Source organism: Psittacula echo, assembly GCF_963264785.1.
Source record: "Psittacula echo genome assembly, chromosome: 2".
Classification (NCBI taxonomy): domain Eukaryota; kingdom Metazoa; phylum Chordata; class Aves; order Psittaciformes; family Psittacidae; genus Psittacula; species Psittacula echo.
Window position 1 is genome coordinate 51104894 of NC_137737.1, and position 15171 is coordinate 51120064.

A 15171-nucleotide genomic window follows, 5' to 3' on the forward strand; every position below is an offset into this window, starting at 1 on the left:
GCTCTATCCTCCTCCTTCAGGCCTAACACAGGGATCAGGGTCAAGGAGATATTTATATACATAATCCCAGTCTGTTCTAACTCTTCAAGGCACATTCCTGGTCTGGAGCCACTCTGTCCTGTGACGCACGGCTGCTCACAACACAGGGACAGCCTGGGGAGACCAGCCCTGTGCTGGTGCCACCTCTCCCTTCCGACACTTCTCCTGTTTTTCCAAAACATGGCCTATTTTCCCATCATTTAAGGAGCACTGAATTTAAAATTAGCATATGTACTCTGAAGGACTTCTCCCAGAGTACAGAAAGCATACTAAATGAGCAGCTATTCAAAGTGTTGTATATTATCTGTAAGGAAAACGTGCAAGCTCTCTTTGAGGTATGCGCTCCTTATAGTAATTTTTCCAGCCAGAAAGAGCCCTCCTTTTCCAGTATCAGCCATTTGACACCAGGCCTTGTTGACTTCCCCATGGATTTAGCAAAAGGAATAACTTGGTACACCTACGGGCATTTTGTGAAAGCGAACTCGCTGCCTTTTACTTACAGCATGAACTCCAATTGAAACTAAACATGAACAACTGATGCCAGCTGTAGTCTACATACAGTACAGCACAAGAGGACAAAGTATAAAGGAGAATTTTCTTTATTTTTAAATATTAGTAACACTGCACAAAACAAAAAAGTGGTACTTAAGTGACAGAAAACCAGTACTCAGTTTTATTTCGTATTAGCCATAATTTAAATACCTTAAGAGTTCATGTACGGTTATATGTTTGCATAGGGTTACACTGGGTAACATAAGCATTTGAAGCTAAACTATTCAGATACCAGAGACACCAGAATTTGTTACATCATGCTAGAATGCAGACTTGATTTTTCTGTTTAGCTTCTTCTTTACGCTATTATGTGCATTCCAACATCTTTCAAATGTTAGGATGAGTGAGTTTCTGCAGGAACTGTGGACTTTCAATATTGCCAGGTTTAAGTCTGATACATCAACATGTTGGCAAAGGGAAGACAAAAGAAACAAAACCATAAGCTGCTAACTCCTACCTGGAGGTTAAAAAAGGAGGCAACATACTGACATGAAACATGCAGGTAAATACTTAAGGAAGCGGAAGGGCTCTGCACAAACTAAAAGGTTAAGAGAAGCAATGTGTCATGCACATGAGACAAGTATGGGAAGCAAGGAAGTAATCTTGCCAGAAAATACGTATTTCTTTTAAAATTAAAACATCTTTTCAAGCTAAAAAGAAATTAGTCCTACAATAAAAGTGATGCAAAATGCTTTCATACATAAAGGTATGAGGTTCCTTGCAGAAACAACTTGATAAAATCTTACATGGATGCTGAAAACGTTTGTTATCTAAAACCTACTCAGCAGAAACAAAGAGTTTTAAAGTAGCACTTAGGTCATTTGTCTCCAGGTTCTGAAAATAAACTTAAACTAAGGAATGATTTCACTAAATGATTCATTGGGAGTCAACTATGCTTAAGGAAATCAGTAGGAGTGGTTATAGGAGACCATCAGTACACTAAGTTTCTTAAAATCAGAAGACAGAACTTCATGGTACAATTTAAAATGAAGGAACATTTTAATAGGGACAAACCTTTGCTGCCCAGCTTGGGGGGGGGGAAATAATCACCGTAAAAGTAACTTATTAAGCTTGCATAAGTCACCCTATAAGAGCTCACGTCTCCCTCTCATTCCCAACGACATGAGTGAATAGGACTCTTCTTTCAACAGGCCTGATGTTGATGCAGAGTAACCAAACAAACAGGCATTTACACAACCCTTTATATCCGAACAAGACAAACAATAGACTAGAGTCATTTTAGTCCCAGGGAAGGAAGAGGTAAGAAATTCTGTAACACTTCCAATTTTCAAACATATCACACTTCTAACCAAGATAAGCCTCGTTCAAAATCCCTAACCCAACTGGCAAGAAAGCCACTCCGTGAAACTAACAAGAATAACATAGTGCAATTTTAGTACAGTTTTAAACATGAGTCACTTTCTTGCTAGCAGTGTGAACAATCAAAAAATATACACAAACGAAGTGTGCTCAAATGTAACATTAAGTTGTCATTATTATAAAGGTATTGGCATAGCAGAGAAGTCCATTTTAGTAACTCCCTTTGGTTGACTTCTTCTTCTTCTGGTCCTCTCTCTGCTTCTGCTTCCTCCTCTTGCTGCCTTCTTTGTATCCTGAAGGAAACATGGCTTGTAAAACACTATTCACAGCATTCATGGACTTTTCCTTCTAGCAAAAGCACATGTTCTCTGAATGGTTTACTGAATTTTAAAGAAAAGGTCTGACTTTCTAACGTGTTTTGGTTTTTTAAATGATGATTTCTACTATATCCCCAGTACTACTATATCCCTTCCATAGGATAGAAAGAAAATACTGTCAACCTTTGAAGTTTGAAAAGATCTGGAGAACTTTCAAAAGACTTCAAAGCCATTCAGGAAAAGCTTCAAAATTAGAGCACATGCAAATCCAGAATAATTTTCAGAACAGAAGTAATAAATAATACTTATAAAGCAGGAACTGTTTAAGTACTGGCGATTCCTGCTCACAGTAGTCAGAGTTACCACGGTATTTGCATTTTCATTTTAAGACTAGGGAATACCAAGAATCCCGATTAAATAAGATGCTCAGCATTTACCAATATGCATTTTATATACAAGTGATCAGCCTGCTCATGCTTTACTATGCACCATAGGTTATATTCTACTGCAGATTCAATGGTGCATGGAAGCATTGAGCAATTATTTGCTACAGGTCCAGTAGGCACAAGCCTCCAGCCACGTGGTCATCATCCCAGTGTTCCCCGCCTTTAAAGATGCACGAAAACAGTTCTTGCTCTGCATGACTTCCTCCAAGCTTGCAGTAAAATGCAACTTGCAGACTTGCATGGACAGTGAACTGTGCAGAGCCAACACCACATGTGCCCAAGTGCACTCAAATCCAGCCTCAAAGCTGGTAAACATTTCCCTCAGGCAATCATTCTGTGGTGCCTTGAGATAGCTGGAGCGATCCTTCAGCTCAGCAGTGCTCTGCACTGGGAGATGGCACAGTCCAGCGAACAGGGCCAGCACAGACCAGAGGAGCCACTGCAAGCCAGCTGAGAGGCAAGGCTGGGAGTCACAGGAATGGCCCAGGCAAGGCCCAGCTCCACCTGTCTGGAAATCTCTTGTTTTCCCCCTCCAGTCTGCCTGCAGGCAGGCAGAAATGACCCTGAGGGAGCCATGTCACCATTGCCTAAAGAGACCTGGCTCTCCATCAATTTAGCACCAACAGTAAAACTAAGATGGGAAAAGGAAGTGGTGGGAAGTCAGGGGAGTATGAAGCCACACCATGGCCGAAGTTTGCTCCTAATCAGAGCTCCTCCCAAGTGCAATTAAATATTGTTCCCACAGCAAAACCTCAGGTCTTTGGTTTAAGACTTGGGAGAACCATGAGATAGTCTTCAGGTTAAAAATCACTTGAGACATTACAAAAAGCTTGTGTGTTAGAGGAAACCCACTCCCCTTCGTGGCAAAGAGAAACTGTTCCTAGGTTATCATAACAGCTCCTAAGCTGGATCAGCAGCATGACTTCATCTTTTGCAATCACCTGAGTCAAGAAGCAGGATATTTACTTAGAAATTCTGCCATGAGTGATTAGCCTGAGCAAAGTTAGAGTGGAAACCAGCTGTATTGTTTAAGGAAGAGAAAAACTGGCAGTGCTTTGCAGAATTGCCGATGACTATTATCTCTGCACCCTGCTACCCTCCTGAGCTACAATCCTGCCCCAGGGACACTGCGTGAACATCTCCTAATTGAAAACTCCATCCATGAAGTTTACTTCAATGTGAGCCCCTCGGTCACTTACACAGTGTCAAAAATAGGATCCCTTGGCATTTAATTTACTGCTGTAAGGCACAGATCCCAGAAGGGCTCAAGCGTCTCTTTGCCTTCCCACAAAGCCCAGTGGAGGCGGAAGAGACATGCTGACTCCTACAAATCAGTCATTGAGGGATGTTATTCAAAGCATTTTTCACTTTACTGGAGGGAAAAACAGCATCATATCAGCTGATCAGAGCTAGTTCATGTAATAACTATGAAACATTAACATTTGGGGAAGTATCATTAAAGCCTAACAGGTTATTAGCTTCATAATTTTCTCATTTTTCATTCTCAAAACACTGTCAGTATTTCTAAAACGTTCCCGCATCCAGGCATGATTACATCTCATGCTGCTATTTATGTCACAATACTTCATTTTTTCCCCCAACAGTCCATTTTCTTCAAATGTTTGAGATTTTGAAAGCAATTCTAGCAACTCTTCCTTAAAAATACTGTGAGTCAATGTAAATTATGACTCGAAATGAATGCCACATAATTCATTGTCTTATAAATGAAACAACCCAAATGTTAAAATAATGTGGTATGAAGATATTCAGGCATTTGACAACACGGTCTCCTACCAGCCACCAGAATGATAAGGGTGAAAAGTGGAAATCTTTCAAGTGTTATCACTGACACACAGAAACAGATTGGCCAAAGCAGGAGATAACACACAAATACAGAGTATCTCAAGAGAAAACTGCCAGGTCTTTTCAGTTCTGAGCCTGCTGTGATAAATAATTTCCACTCTCGACCATTTCCTTTTCTACCCCCACCTAAGAAGAAAGGATAGGTCAAACTTTGCCAGGCTTTCAGCTCCATTGATGCAATGCTGGGTGATAACGGCTACAAACCTGATCCAAGCAAGTGAAGCAGCTCCTAACAAAAATAAAACTGCACACTAAAGATGTAACCCTTTGGTACTCCTTTCACTTGAACACTTCAACCAGCACTCATTAAAAGCACATTTAGCTGCCTTGGTTACAAGACCAGCCCCAAAGTCACGAGAGAACAAAATCTGCTATTTGATTAATCTGCAGTGATTCTGTGTCCTGGCAAGTTGCCAGCATCACAAAGTGGTCATAGAAACAACAGTTCTGGCCTTGGATAAGGGCTTTTCAAATTCCCACCCTTAAAAGCAACTGTTAGCAATCTTCACTCTAGAAATGCATTACAGGGTGGAGGGAGAATGGGTTGCTGGGAGCTTCCCCAAGGTTTGACATTAGGAAAACAGATTCACTCAAATGCAGATATATACCACCCTAACCTGGTATGTTCTTGCTTTAGTCAGCTGCCACGAGCAGAGATGGATGAAGCAAGAATCCACGCCATTTGGAATTACACCTGATTTACAACCAGGACAATTCTTGTCTACAATAAACAGCATTGGCTGACCTGCTCTTTCTATTTCATCCCCTTCTCTTCTACTTCTGGAAGAGCCTAAAGGAGCTATTCCAACTTCCATAAAGATGCTGAAGGATGAATCCAACTTCCAACAATGCTTAGTAGCAACATCTTCAACCCCTCATCAAGGACCAAAACCAAATTGGGAAGCCTCTCTGCTGCGTCCCAGATATTGATTTTCCTACTTCTCTGCCATCTGCACCTCCCAAAGTCACAGGTTTGTTCAGTCACCGACTATGAAACCTGTCACATTCTTGGGAGGCAACTACAAAAGGAGGTGTGCACATCAAGCGATTGATCCAAAGGGACAAGTGTCCTACCCAACCCATCTGTGGTATCCTACTTCTTCCTTCTCTGCCTGACATCTGCCTGCCCTACCAGGATGCGGAGAGCAGCCATGGGTCTGCTCCACCTTCCTTCTGCTGGCACAGAAGAGCATACGAGTCAGCAGAAGGAAACAAGGTGTTCAGTCATGACCAGTGATTAACAGGCAGCATTGCTGCTTCTTGACCTACATCCATCAGTAAGATAGGCCTTGGCCTGATTTTTATGAATCGCCTGCAAGGGTGAAGACTTCAGAGGAGTTTCTTTCCACTTCCAGGCTCTGAAGCACTGAGGCTGAGGTGGGAAGGATTCATGCTTTCTGCTCAAGTCCAGGAGAAAGCGGTTTTTGAGATCTACTATTTGCTAAGACTGTGGTCAGTCTTTTGCCCATCTTTAAACCATGAAAGCAGCCATAGCTCCAACATGCACAAAGATTTAACAGGGCAGTGGGCTATGTACAAGTTGGGTTCTGTAGTGTTTTCCAATTTCCTGCTCTTAGAAAGATCTCTCTAGTTAAAACAATAAGTTGTTCTTTCAAAGGAAGCTAGCTTACTTCCGTGTTGCAGCCACCATCTGCTATTTTAGATGAGCCATACTTTCATATGCCATTATAAAAATTCACCCCAAATCACAGCTCTAGTATAATTTTATGTGTGTGACTCAATTTACAATTACAGCTTTACACTTTCGTATTCCCTCCTTTCAGTCCAAGCCACTGCCCAGCACACACCACAATCTGACCTACTAATTCTCTCCCCACATCCATAGCTCCTGGCCCATGCCACAGAGCATCACAGAGAGAGAACCTGCCTTTATATACAGGCCTGAGGTGACAAAACATCCCAACCCAACTAGGTATGCTGCTCCACTGTTTAATTATCCCCACTGTTAAATCCAAGGAGCAAGTTCTCCAGTTTCACTGGCCAACCCAGTGATGTAATTCCAACTTTGATGTGTTAGGGGACTGAAAAAACTTCAGCAACTTACTGGGGCCTGCCTTCATGCTTGCTCACCATACTATTTTCGATACCAATTTTGCCTAGAATCGCTACAAAAACATACCAAGCCAGATGTAACCTACTTGCTTGCTATTAAGGTAATACTATTACTGAATAGAGTCCAAGGTTTTACTCCCACGTGGCAAGCAAAAGCTTGCAAGGCTATGCAGCCTTGGAAGCCGCTCATGGACAACCCAGCTACCTTCCACAGGAAGCAAATGGGTAATGGGATGCTCTTGTACTAGCAGCCAAAAACCATGCGTGAAGGCAGCTCTGGCTAAGCCAAGGAATAACCAGCCGGCCTTCCAACCCTCTGCCACAGAAGAGCACAGCTGTTATCCTGTTCCATTGCACACAGCTACAGCCTGGGATGTGGAACAAAAGGAGAGCAAACTCCCTCCCATCATCACCTCCAGCATTCCTCACGCATTAGATTTACACAGAAAACAGTGGCTTTGCTTTCCTTTCTTTTCCATTACATGCCTGCATACAAGTATGTGAAGGAATTATAAAGTAATTAGTTTGGATAACCAAGCATATAGATTTTACTAGTTAGTAAAGTGTAATTCAGGAAAGCGAATGCCGGTAAAAAGAACGGAGACTGCATTAAAGATGAAATAAACTAAGTACAAATGACTCAACTTTCCAGCAGACGAATCCATGCCAGGAAAGGATCAAGATTAGTTAAGCTTGTTCTTTTAAAGTGGTTTCTTCCTCAGAGATGCCAGTAAATAAAAATGCAGCAAAAATGAATTATTAATGGTGTAAGTTTTAGGTTAATGCAAGCTATTTCATTCAAAAGGAAGAGAAAACCTTGCAATATTATCTTCCAAATAATGATCTTCATATCATTATTTCTCAGTACTTTAACAATTAAACATTTCCACCATTCTTGCTAGATAAAGGTCAAACATCTCAAACCCAGAGAAGTAGTTTTTTAGGGGTAGTTACCACTACCTCCACTATTAATGGGCTGCAACCCCCAGGTGTCTGTTGGCATTAATACCACTTTGACACAGCTTGGGTACCACCAGTCAGTCATACATCATACTGTCAGGAAGCACGTTATTTGCAGTACCTGAATTCTTATTAAAAAATTACTTGTTTGGAGCTAGAGAGCTGTTTTGAGATATGCAATGACTTCAGAGCATAAGCAGCTTTATTCTAAAAGTCCCTTACGAAACCAGGAACAGTATGAAACTCAGAGCAATTTCCACTAAAACACAAAGAGTCAGTGTTAGATGAAGAATCAAATTAAACCCAATTTTTTTCTATTAAATATCAGCTGTAATGCCTGGAAATCCTGACTAAGGAGAGGATTCATCTCACCTCTGGATATTGGTTGCCAGTCTAAACAAGTTGGCCACCCTTTCTCCTTGGGCACTAGAGAGAGTTGGCCACTTCCAGAGGCATTCCACCACATATTCAAGATGAAACCTATCCGCTTTGCCTTCATTTAAATTTGCTACAGACTTGCAAATTAAAACCAAAACATTCCCACTCTTCGAGCTGCAAAAAGAGAACCATTTCACTGCAGTTGAACCGTTAACATATGAGGATCTGCTTTCAGTGCCCTAGCTGGGACAACGTCTAAAACTGCCTTGCTATCTCGCTGCCAAAGGCCACACACCAGTGGTAACAAAACAGTCAGATTTGAGGTGGAACAGTGCCTGTTTTGAGGCCATTGAACTTAACTGTTTTCCACTGCATCGAGTGGGCTTTGGACCAAGGCAGAAAAAGATGCTATTCTTTCCCAGCGCTGGCCTGTGTAAGCACAGCAGCTGTTGCAGTGATCAATAAGAAGCCAAGCGGGAGCACGTAAGTGGTCTATGTAATTACAGCGCTGTGCTGGTGAAGCCTGCTTCCTGGGCAAGGCAGTCAGCAGAAGTGAACACCCATGAAGGAGAACGGCATTACTGGCCAGGGCTCGTGCACAAACTTCCCAGGGAGGGATTAAGACACTCACGTAGGGTTTTATGACTGACTCGACCAGTCCTTCAGCAGCCCTGTCCATCAGAGGAACAGTAGGCAAAATATTTAAAGCAACAGTAAAATCTTAAGTCTTATTGCAATCAAGTTTTCACCCTGAATCTTTTACAGCAATTCACAATCTACTGGCAGAAGAGAGGGTTTTGTGATTGCACGAATACTTCTAGAAATTCATTTTAATTGCAAACTTGTGCGTCTCAGAGCATAAATAGATTCACAGCAAAAAGTCTGAAAAATTGCTCCAAAATTTGCAAGGTGCACGTCAAACCCAGGTGCTCTTTGGAAGCATAGTGATGTATTGTTATGATTGTAGAGAACTTCAAGCCTCCAACTGCAGAGCCAAGGGTTTGTTTTGCTGGCTATAGATACAGGAGACAAAACCTACAACCCTTGCACGGGAGATTTCAGGATATCAGCCCAGAGGTTACATTGAGGCTTCTGCAGAGGAACCTTAAACTTTTTCTTTTCTTTTTTTAAATAAAAGATTCACCTGGGATACCCCTAAAGAGACAAAACTTCCAGCAACTGATCAGGAAGACATTGATCTAAATGCCTCTATTTTTATAAGCTGTCATCCCACCTGATATCTTTAGATGTTCCATACAGAAGACAGCGTTACATTTAAAGGCTCATAAACACAGCAGAAGTTGGTACAGCACTGGGAGTATGTCAGCACACATTTTGGGGTACACTGCATGTTTTTCCATGCACTGTGTTTACCCTGAGGAGCCTCATATGCTCGCACTTCCCAGCACTTCACCTAATTCATCATCACTACGGAGAACGGCCTTTGTGGGCATCCAAGTAGAAAGGCATCTTCACATTTGAGAAAAACCTGTCCTGGCAGTCCTGGATGATCTTTGACCACAGGCTCAAATTAAGTAGTTATGAGGGCTCTGTTGTCCAAGATTGCCTCTGGACTGTATTGCTAAGACATTACAGACAGGGAATATATCAAAGGACTAATTACTTCCAAAAATAACTGGGACACTCGCCGTGCTTCCGCATTCACCTGAACGGTTTCAGCCTTCTCTATTGGGATTTAGGTGCCTAAAATTGAAGCTTCCAGAAATAATATCAAGTTGCTGAACTTCGCCTTCAACAAAGAAGCCAAGCACAAATTTAAGTAAATGAACATGTAAAGTACTGTGATCGGTCAGTCTCTAAAATGCCTTCACTTTTAAGAACATCGAGCATAGGCACTTCAGCAGCATAAAGGTATTTGCCTCAGATCCCTGAATATCCCAGGGTGTTTGTGAATCTAGACTAAATTCAAGAGCAGAGCTAAATGCAGGATGAAGGCACACAGGCTGCTGTTTATTATCTACCGGGAAGCTAACATTAGGTCAACACACAGCAACAACCCCTTTTTGGTTTTGGCTTTTGACTAGCTGATGGGTCCTTATCTGTGCATTTCTCATCAACATGTTTGTGCACACCTGATAAATAAAAAGGGGTCTCCAAGCTGCTTGTAACTCGGCTTCTATCTTGTTCTTCCACCTCATCACTATTATAATGATAGGCATATCTGGGGGAACTGGCAGGCTTGTGAGACTTCAGCAGGCGAGGGTTGGTTGGCTGGAAAGGCAGGGCTTGTTGTCCTCTCCGTCTGCACTCCTCAGCAAAGGCTTCTTCATCTGCCTCACCTGAAAAAGCAAAGAGTGCAAGAAAAGTGAGCAGCACCCAAAATGCTTATGTTTAGCCTGAAAAAAAATCAAAACTGGGCTGGAAATTGGGTGTCACAAAACTACTGCCTTGGCTATGGTCAGCTCACAGACAGTCCTGTCCGTATGCCAGTCGGGGAGTGTCTGGAGCTCTATCAGTGGCCTTTCACCACACGGAAGCCACCCAAAAGTCAGTTAGATATGACAACTCGGGGTCACTGTCTCCTTTTTCCCCAGGGGCAGGGCGATTGAGCTGAGCACATGGCCGTGGATGATATTTTCGTCCTGTGCAGAGAGTGTTATCTCATCCCACCTCACCTGGACTGCCTGCCTAGGAAGGGTTGGCCCTCCTCAAGGAAAAGCTACAGGGAAAGGAAGCAGAAATACCCATGCTGGCTACAGGGATAGTGGGAGAAGAACAAAGCCAATGTGGGTTCAGAGGAGCTGGATGATGGATATCCATAGCTGGAAGGATGGTACAGAAGTGTGAAGGACCACATGAAGATGGGAATTGCATTGAAGATGCAAGATGTAAGCCCAGTCCAGACAGCAAGGCCGGCACGCACAACAGCGAATGAACACAATGGAAATAAAAACCTAACGTTTGCAAAACCATGAAAGATAAGCTACTCCCGTCATACTCATGCTGTTGTGCAGATGACACTTTCCTTTGCTGCAGGGACTCTAACAGTACCAATGCTGTGAAGTAGAGAAATCAGCTACCATAACACAAAAAACCTCCAGCACAACCACACATTGAAAAGCAAACAGTAAGACAACACATAAAAAAGCCAACCAAAGACATACAACATGGAAAATAAGGGGTAAAAAACAAAAAAACCAAAGTGAGAAGAAAGGTGTGTACCACATTTGTCTCAAAGGCTTTTTAAAGTTTCATTAATTCAATTACTTAAGTACTTTTAATAGAGCTGATGAAATACGGCGTCATTCTATTTGCATCAAAAGTGGTGTGTCACATTCTGGAAGTTTTTCCTGGGATGTGCTCTGCATCAGCTGCTTAGGGAGGGGTGTGTGCTCTCAGCTAATGCGTGTGCTCTTAATTCACGGCTGGAAAATGCTTTGAAGATGGAAAAGGCACCACGTATGCAGTAAGGAACAAGAGCAGTAATGCGCACTTTGTTGTGTGCACCAAACCACCACTACTTTCAAACAAAACAGGTTTCATTGTCTTTACCTTATAATCGTACATGGGTAGATGCTTTGGAGGGCAGGAGGAAAAGGAGGCAAGGTATGTTTAAAAAGACATTTCACAGTGCAATGCAGCACCCAAGGCCTCCTAGGAGAACTCCAAGACATGCCTCACATTGCTCCGCTTTGTGTTTGACCACCTGATGTGCATGGACATTATGCAGAGAACCCTTCTTCCTGGGTGATTAAATGCCCATTCCTCCCCCAGTGCTCACACTTTTTTACACTGGAGTCTCCTGCACTTCCGAAGGCACAGGCAAACCACACAAGAACACAAGTGATGGCAACACCAAGGATGTGCGGGTTTAGACACCGCCTGCCTGCATCGTACCAATGCAAAACTCTGGGTGTGCAGTTCCCCTTGCAGAAGGAGCAGGCTGGCAGGACAGCTTGTTTTCCCCTTGCATGGGGCACAGCACTTCAGCTACAAGAGGTGGTGAACAAGGGAAAGCTCAGAAAACAACAGGTACAGAATTGCCATCATTTCCCCATAAGAGGCCACGGGATTTTACGTGTTGTGCAGACTGAACTGAAGCATGTATCAGTCTGATAACACCAGGTCTATGAAAACAAAGCCTATAACAAGCCAGGAATTAAAAAACAGCATGGGAAACCAACGCACACCAGTTGCACATACAGACACCAGTCAAGAGAGTTCACTTCCCAACAAATTATAGCGCACCAGAAACAGGAGATCCCTCCCCTTCCCTGGAAACACAAACTGCATGGCTTTCTGATGTGGAAAGTCTTGCTTAATGTGTTTAAAATTCATATTGGCAAGCAGATGCAGGGATGAGAAACATGCTGTGGACATCCTCAAAGCTCTGTGTACGTGCTCGTGTGTGTGCATCACAGAGGCACCTCAATCAGACACACTAACACTAGCGCAACAGTACTGGACTCAGGGAACCAGCATCCCTTTGGAAGTTTATCCTCAGCCTTTTCCTCCTAGGCTCCCTACCTTTCTGTCATCAAGGATTTGTAATCAGAATTTTTGCTAACTGAGCTGACCTGTTATACTGCAAGAAAATTTCCCCTTAAGCTGCCATCAGCATTACTCTGCTGTTTGGGGTGAAAGCATTGCACACCGGAGGGGCTGCACCGGCATGCCGCTAAACACAGTGCAGTGGCAACAGAAGTCAAGCACTTTACTTACTTTGAATTAACCGCAAAGTTACCCAGTTTTCCCCCAGAAGAATAATTTGTGTTTCCTATTTCTGGCCTGCCCATGCCAGCCCCCATCTGTGATTCACCCACAGTGAAGCCCCGGGAAGATACAGAGCTGCTCCCCACCACTACACAGGCAGCACATTTCGCTGCTGAATCACAGACTGGTTCGGGTTGGAAGGGGCCTTTGTAAGACATCAGGTCCAACCACCCCTAGAACTAGCAGGGACACCTCCCGCTACATCAGGTTGCTCAGAGCTCCATCCCACCTGACCTTGAACACTGCCAGGGATGGGGCAGCCACAGCTTCTCCGGACAGCCTGTGCCAGTGCCTCACCACCCTCAGCATAAAAAGATTCTTCCTTGTATCTAGTCTGAATCTGCTTTCTTTCAGTTCAAAGACATTAGTCTGTGTTATACAGCTACAGGCCCTGCCAAAAAGTCTGCCTCTCTCTTTCTTATAAGCCCCCTGTAAGTATTGAGCCAGACTGAATAAAACTAGCTGTACCAATTGCAAATAGAAGACTTGAAAAGAATTTACTCTAGGAAAGGTCAGCCACACAGGGCATCACCACCACCAAGTGCTTAAACATTGCTGGAGCTTTGTCAGCAGTGATGTTTGTCCTGGAAATGGCTTTTAGGAAGACAGCTTATGTGCGGGGGGGGGGGGGGCATAGCTGAGTTCAGAGCTGAAATATTCACTTGAGAAGCAGCTTTCAGGGGTGCTCCAGCTTTAAACAGCCCTCGGTTCCCCTCACAGCTCCTTCTCCTGTGCCTCCAAGCCAGCACTCCCACGTGAGTGCTTGGGCAGCCGCGCCGTGAACCCAGGCAGGGGACAGGACTGACCCCAGTTAAAAATAACACTCTTCCTGCGAGCTTATTTTTAACCCAGCTCAGTGCCTGGATCCAGCTCATCCTGCAGCTGCCCCAGCTGGGGCAGGGAAGGGGGCAATTACTGGGGGCTGCTGGAATCAGCACCCAGATTACAGCACTAACCAAAAGCTCTTATTCTACTAATGCAAGTAATAATTACAAACCTTGCAAAACCGGTTTGGGGAAGTCACATTTCTAAGGATTAATTCTGAAAATGAGGGATTACTGGTGACTTTTAAAAACAATAATTAAAGTCTGGGGTTCTGGTGCACCAGCTTCTCCTAAATGAAAAGCAGCTTCTGGGGAAAAAGAAATCAAACACGAGCTGTACCATCCTAAAAACTTGCATCAGGACCAAAACCTGCCGTCTGCTCCAAGCAAGAGGGGCCAAAAAATAACTTGTCATAGCAAAGTGCTGCTGTATGAAAGGGGAAAATATGGATCCTTTAAGCTGTAATTAACCAGTAGAGGGCAATATTGCCTATCATGAGGGTCAATGTTATCAGAAAAGTCACTGCCAACTTGTATGCACTCAGTAACATATCGATTTTGCGCGTCTAAGGCAAACCCCGAGTACAATTCTTGGACTAGGTGGGTGCTTTGGGGGAGCCGCCAGCTAAACCAAGGGGTCCATGTGTGCTCTTGGGAAATGGAGTTAACACAGGAATAAAAGCACTAAGGCAGAAGATATTCCAGTTGAGGTGGGACAGGTAAGGCATGGAGCATTTCACAAGAAACAGGGGCTAGCATTATTATCTTGTGTTACATTTAAATATCATTCATGTACATCCTGGAATTGCCCTGAAATCCTACCAGGAATCAGCGCTAATTAATGGCAAGATAGTAATTAACAGGAACACACTGAACAAACCAGGGTAAACATCCTGAGGATATCGAACCACTGGTTTACATTCACCATGTCACTTCCCGTGCAAGAGGAAGCGGAACCTCCTGGTTCCCGCACGGCAGCCCTACCGCTCGCAGGCTATTTTCTGACACACCTAACCAAAACAAAAATGCATGTAAACCAGGATTTTCCCCTGTATTAAGAAACAAAGAGTGGGCACACCAGTTTGCTCAGTCCAAAGGAAGATTTCTCCAAGGCCACGAACACCACACAGCTCTTCCTGTAACCGGCATCAGAAGATGTAACTGCTGAAGAACATCTGGCTTTATCCAAGGACACAAGACGCTCCAAGCTCAGCTCCAGCCAGCCAGTTGTGCAAGGGTGGCTTGCAGGAAACTTACTGCATTCAAAACTTTCTTGAATGATGGCCAGCAAAGTGTCGAATACTTTAAGACTTTAAAGTTAAGAGGCAAGAAGCCTGAAGCTCGGAGCAGGACACTGTATTGCTGCTTCTAGAGAAGACTCAACTGGAAGGCCAAGCTGCTACTGATGCCAACTGACAACACAAGAGGGCTAAAGAAGAAAAGCTTTGCTTGACTTTCCCCCTGCCTCCGATTACAATGGCTTGGAATTTACCCTACGCCTACAGAGAGCACTGGAGTTTCTGATTAGTCAACTATATCCACTGCTGCTGGGGAGAGCTGAGCTGTGACTCATGGAGCTACCCAAAGACAACAATAACAACAAAAATCCCCATTTAAATACATTTATCTGAAGGCAACAGCACTACTATCTTTGGAGTCTGATGA

At 43.6% G+C, this 15171-nt stretch overlaps 1 protein-coding gene across 2 annotated transcripts in view; it reads right to left on the reverse strand.

Moving 5' to 3' along the window:
* Positions 1-622: 622 nt before the first annotated feature.
* Positions 623-15171, reverse strand: part of DNAJB6 (DnaJ heat shock protein family (Hsp40) member B6) — a 59422-nt gene continuing 44873 nt past the window's right edge. The window contains exons 9-10 of one of the 2 annotated variants that reach the window (XM_080610360.1): positions 10042-10248; positions 623-2204 (exon numbers count right to left, since the gene is read on the reverse strand). In XM_080610360.1, the coding sequence (XP_080466486.1) occupies positions 2122-2204; positions 10042-10248 (290 nt within the window). In that variant the 3' untranslated portion in view covers positions 623-2121. The other variant, XM_080610359.1, reaches the window with a different exon arrangement.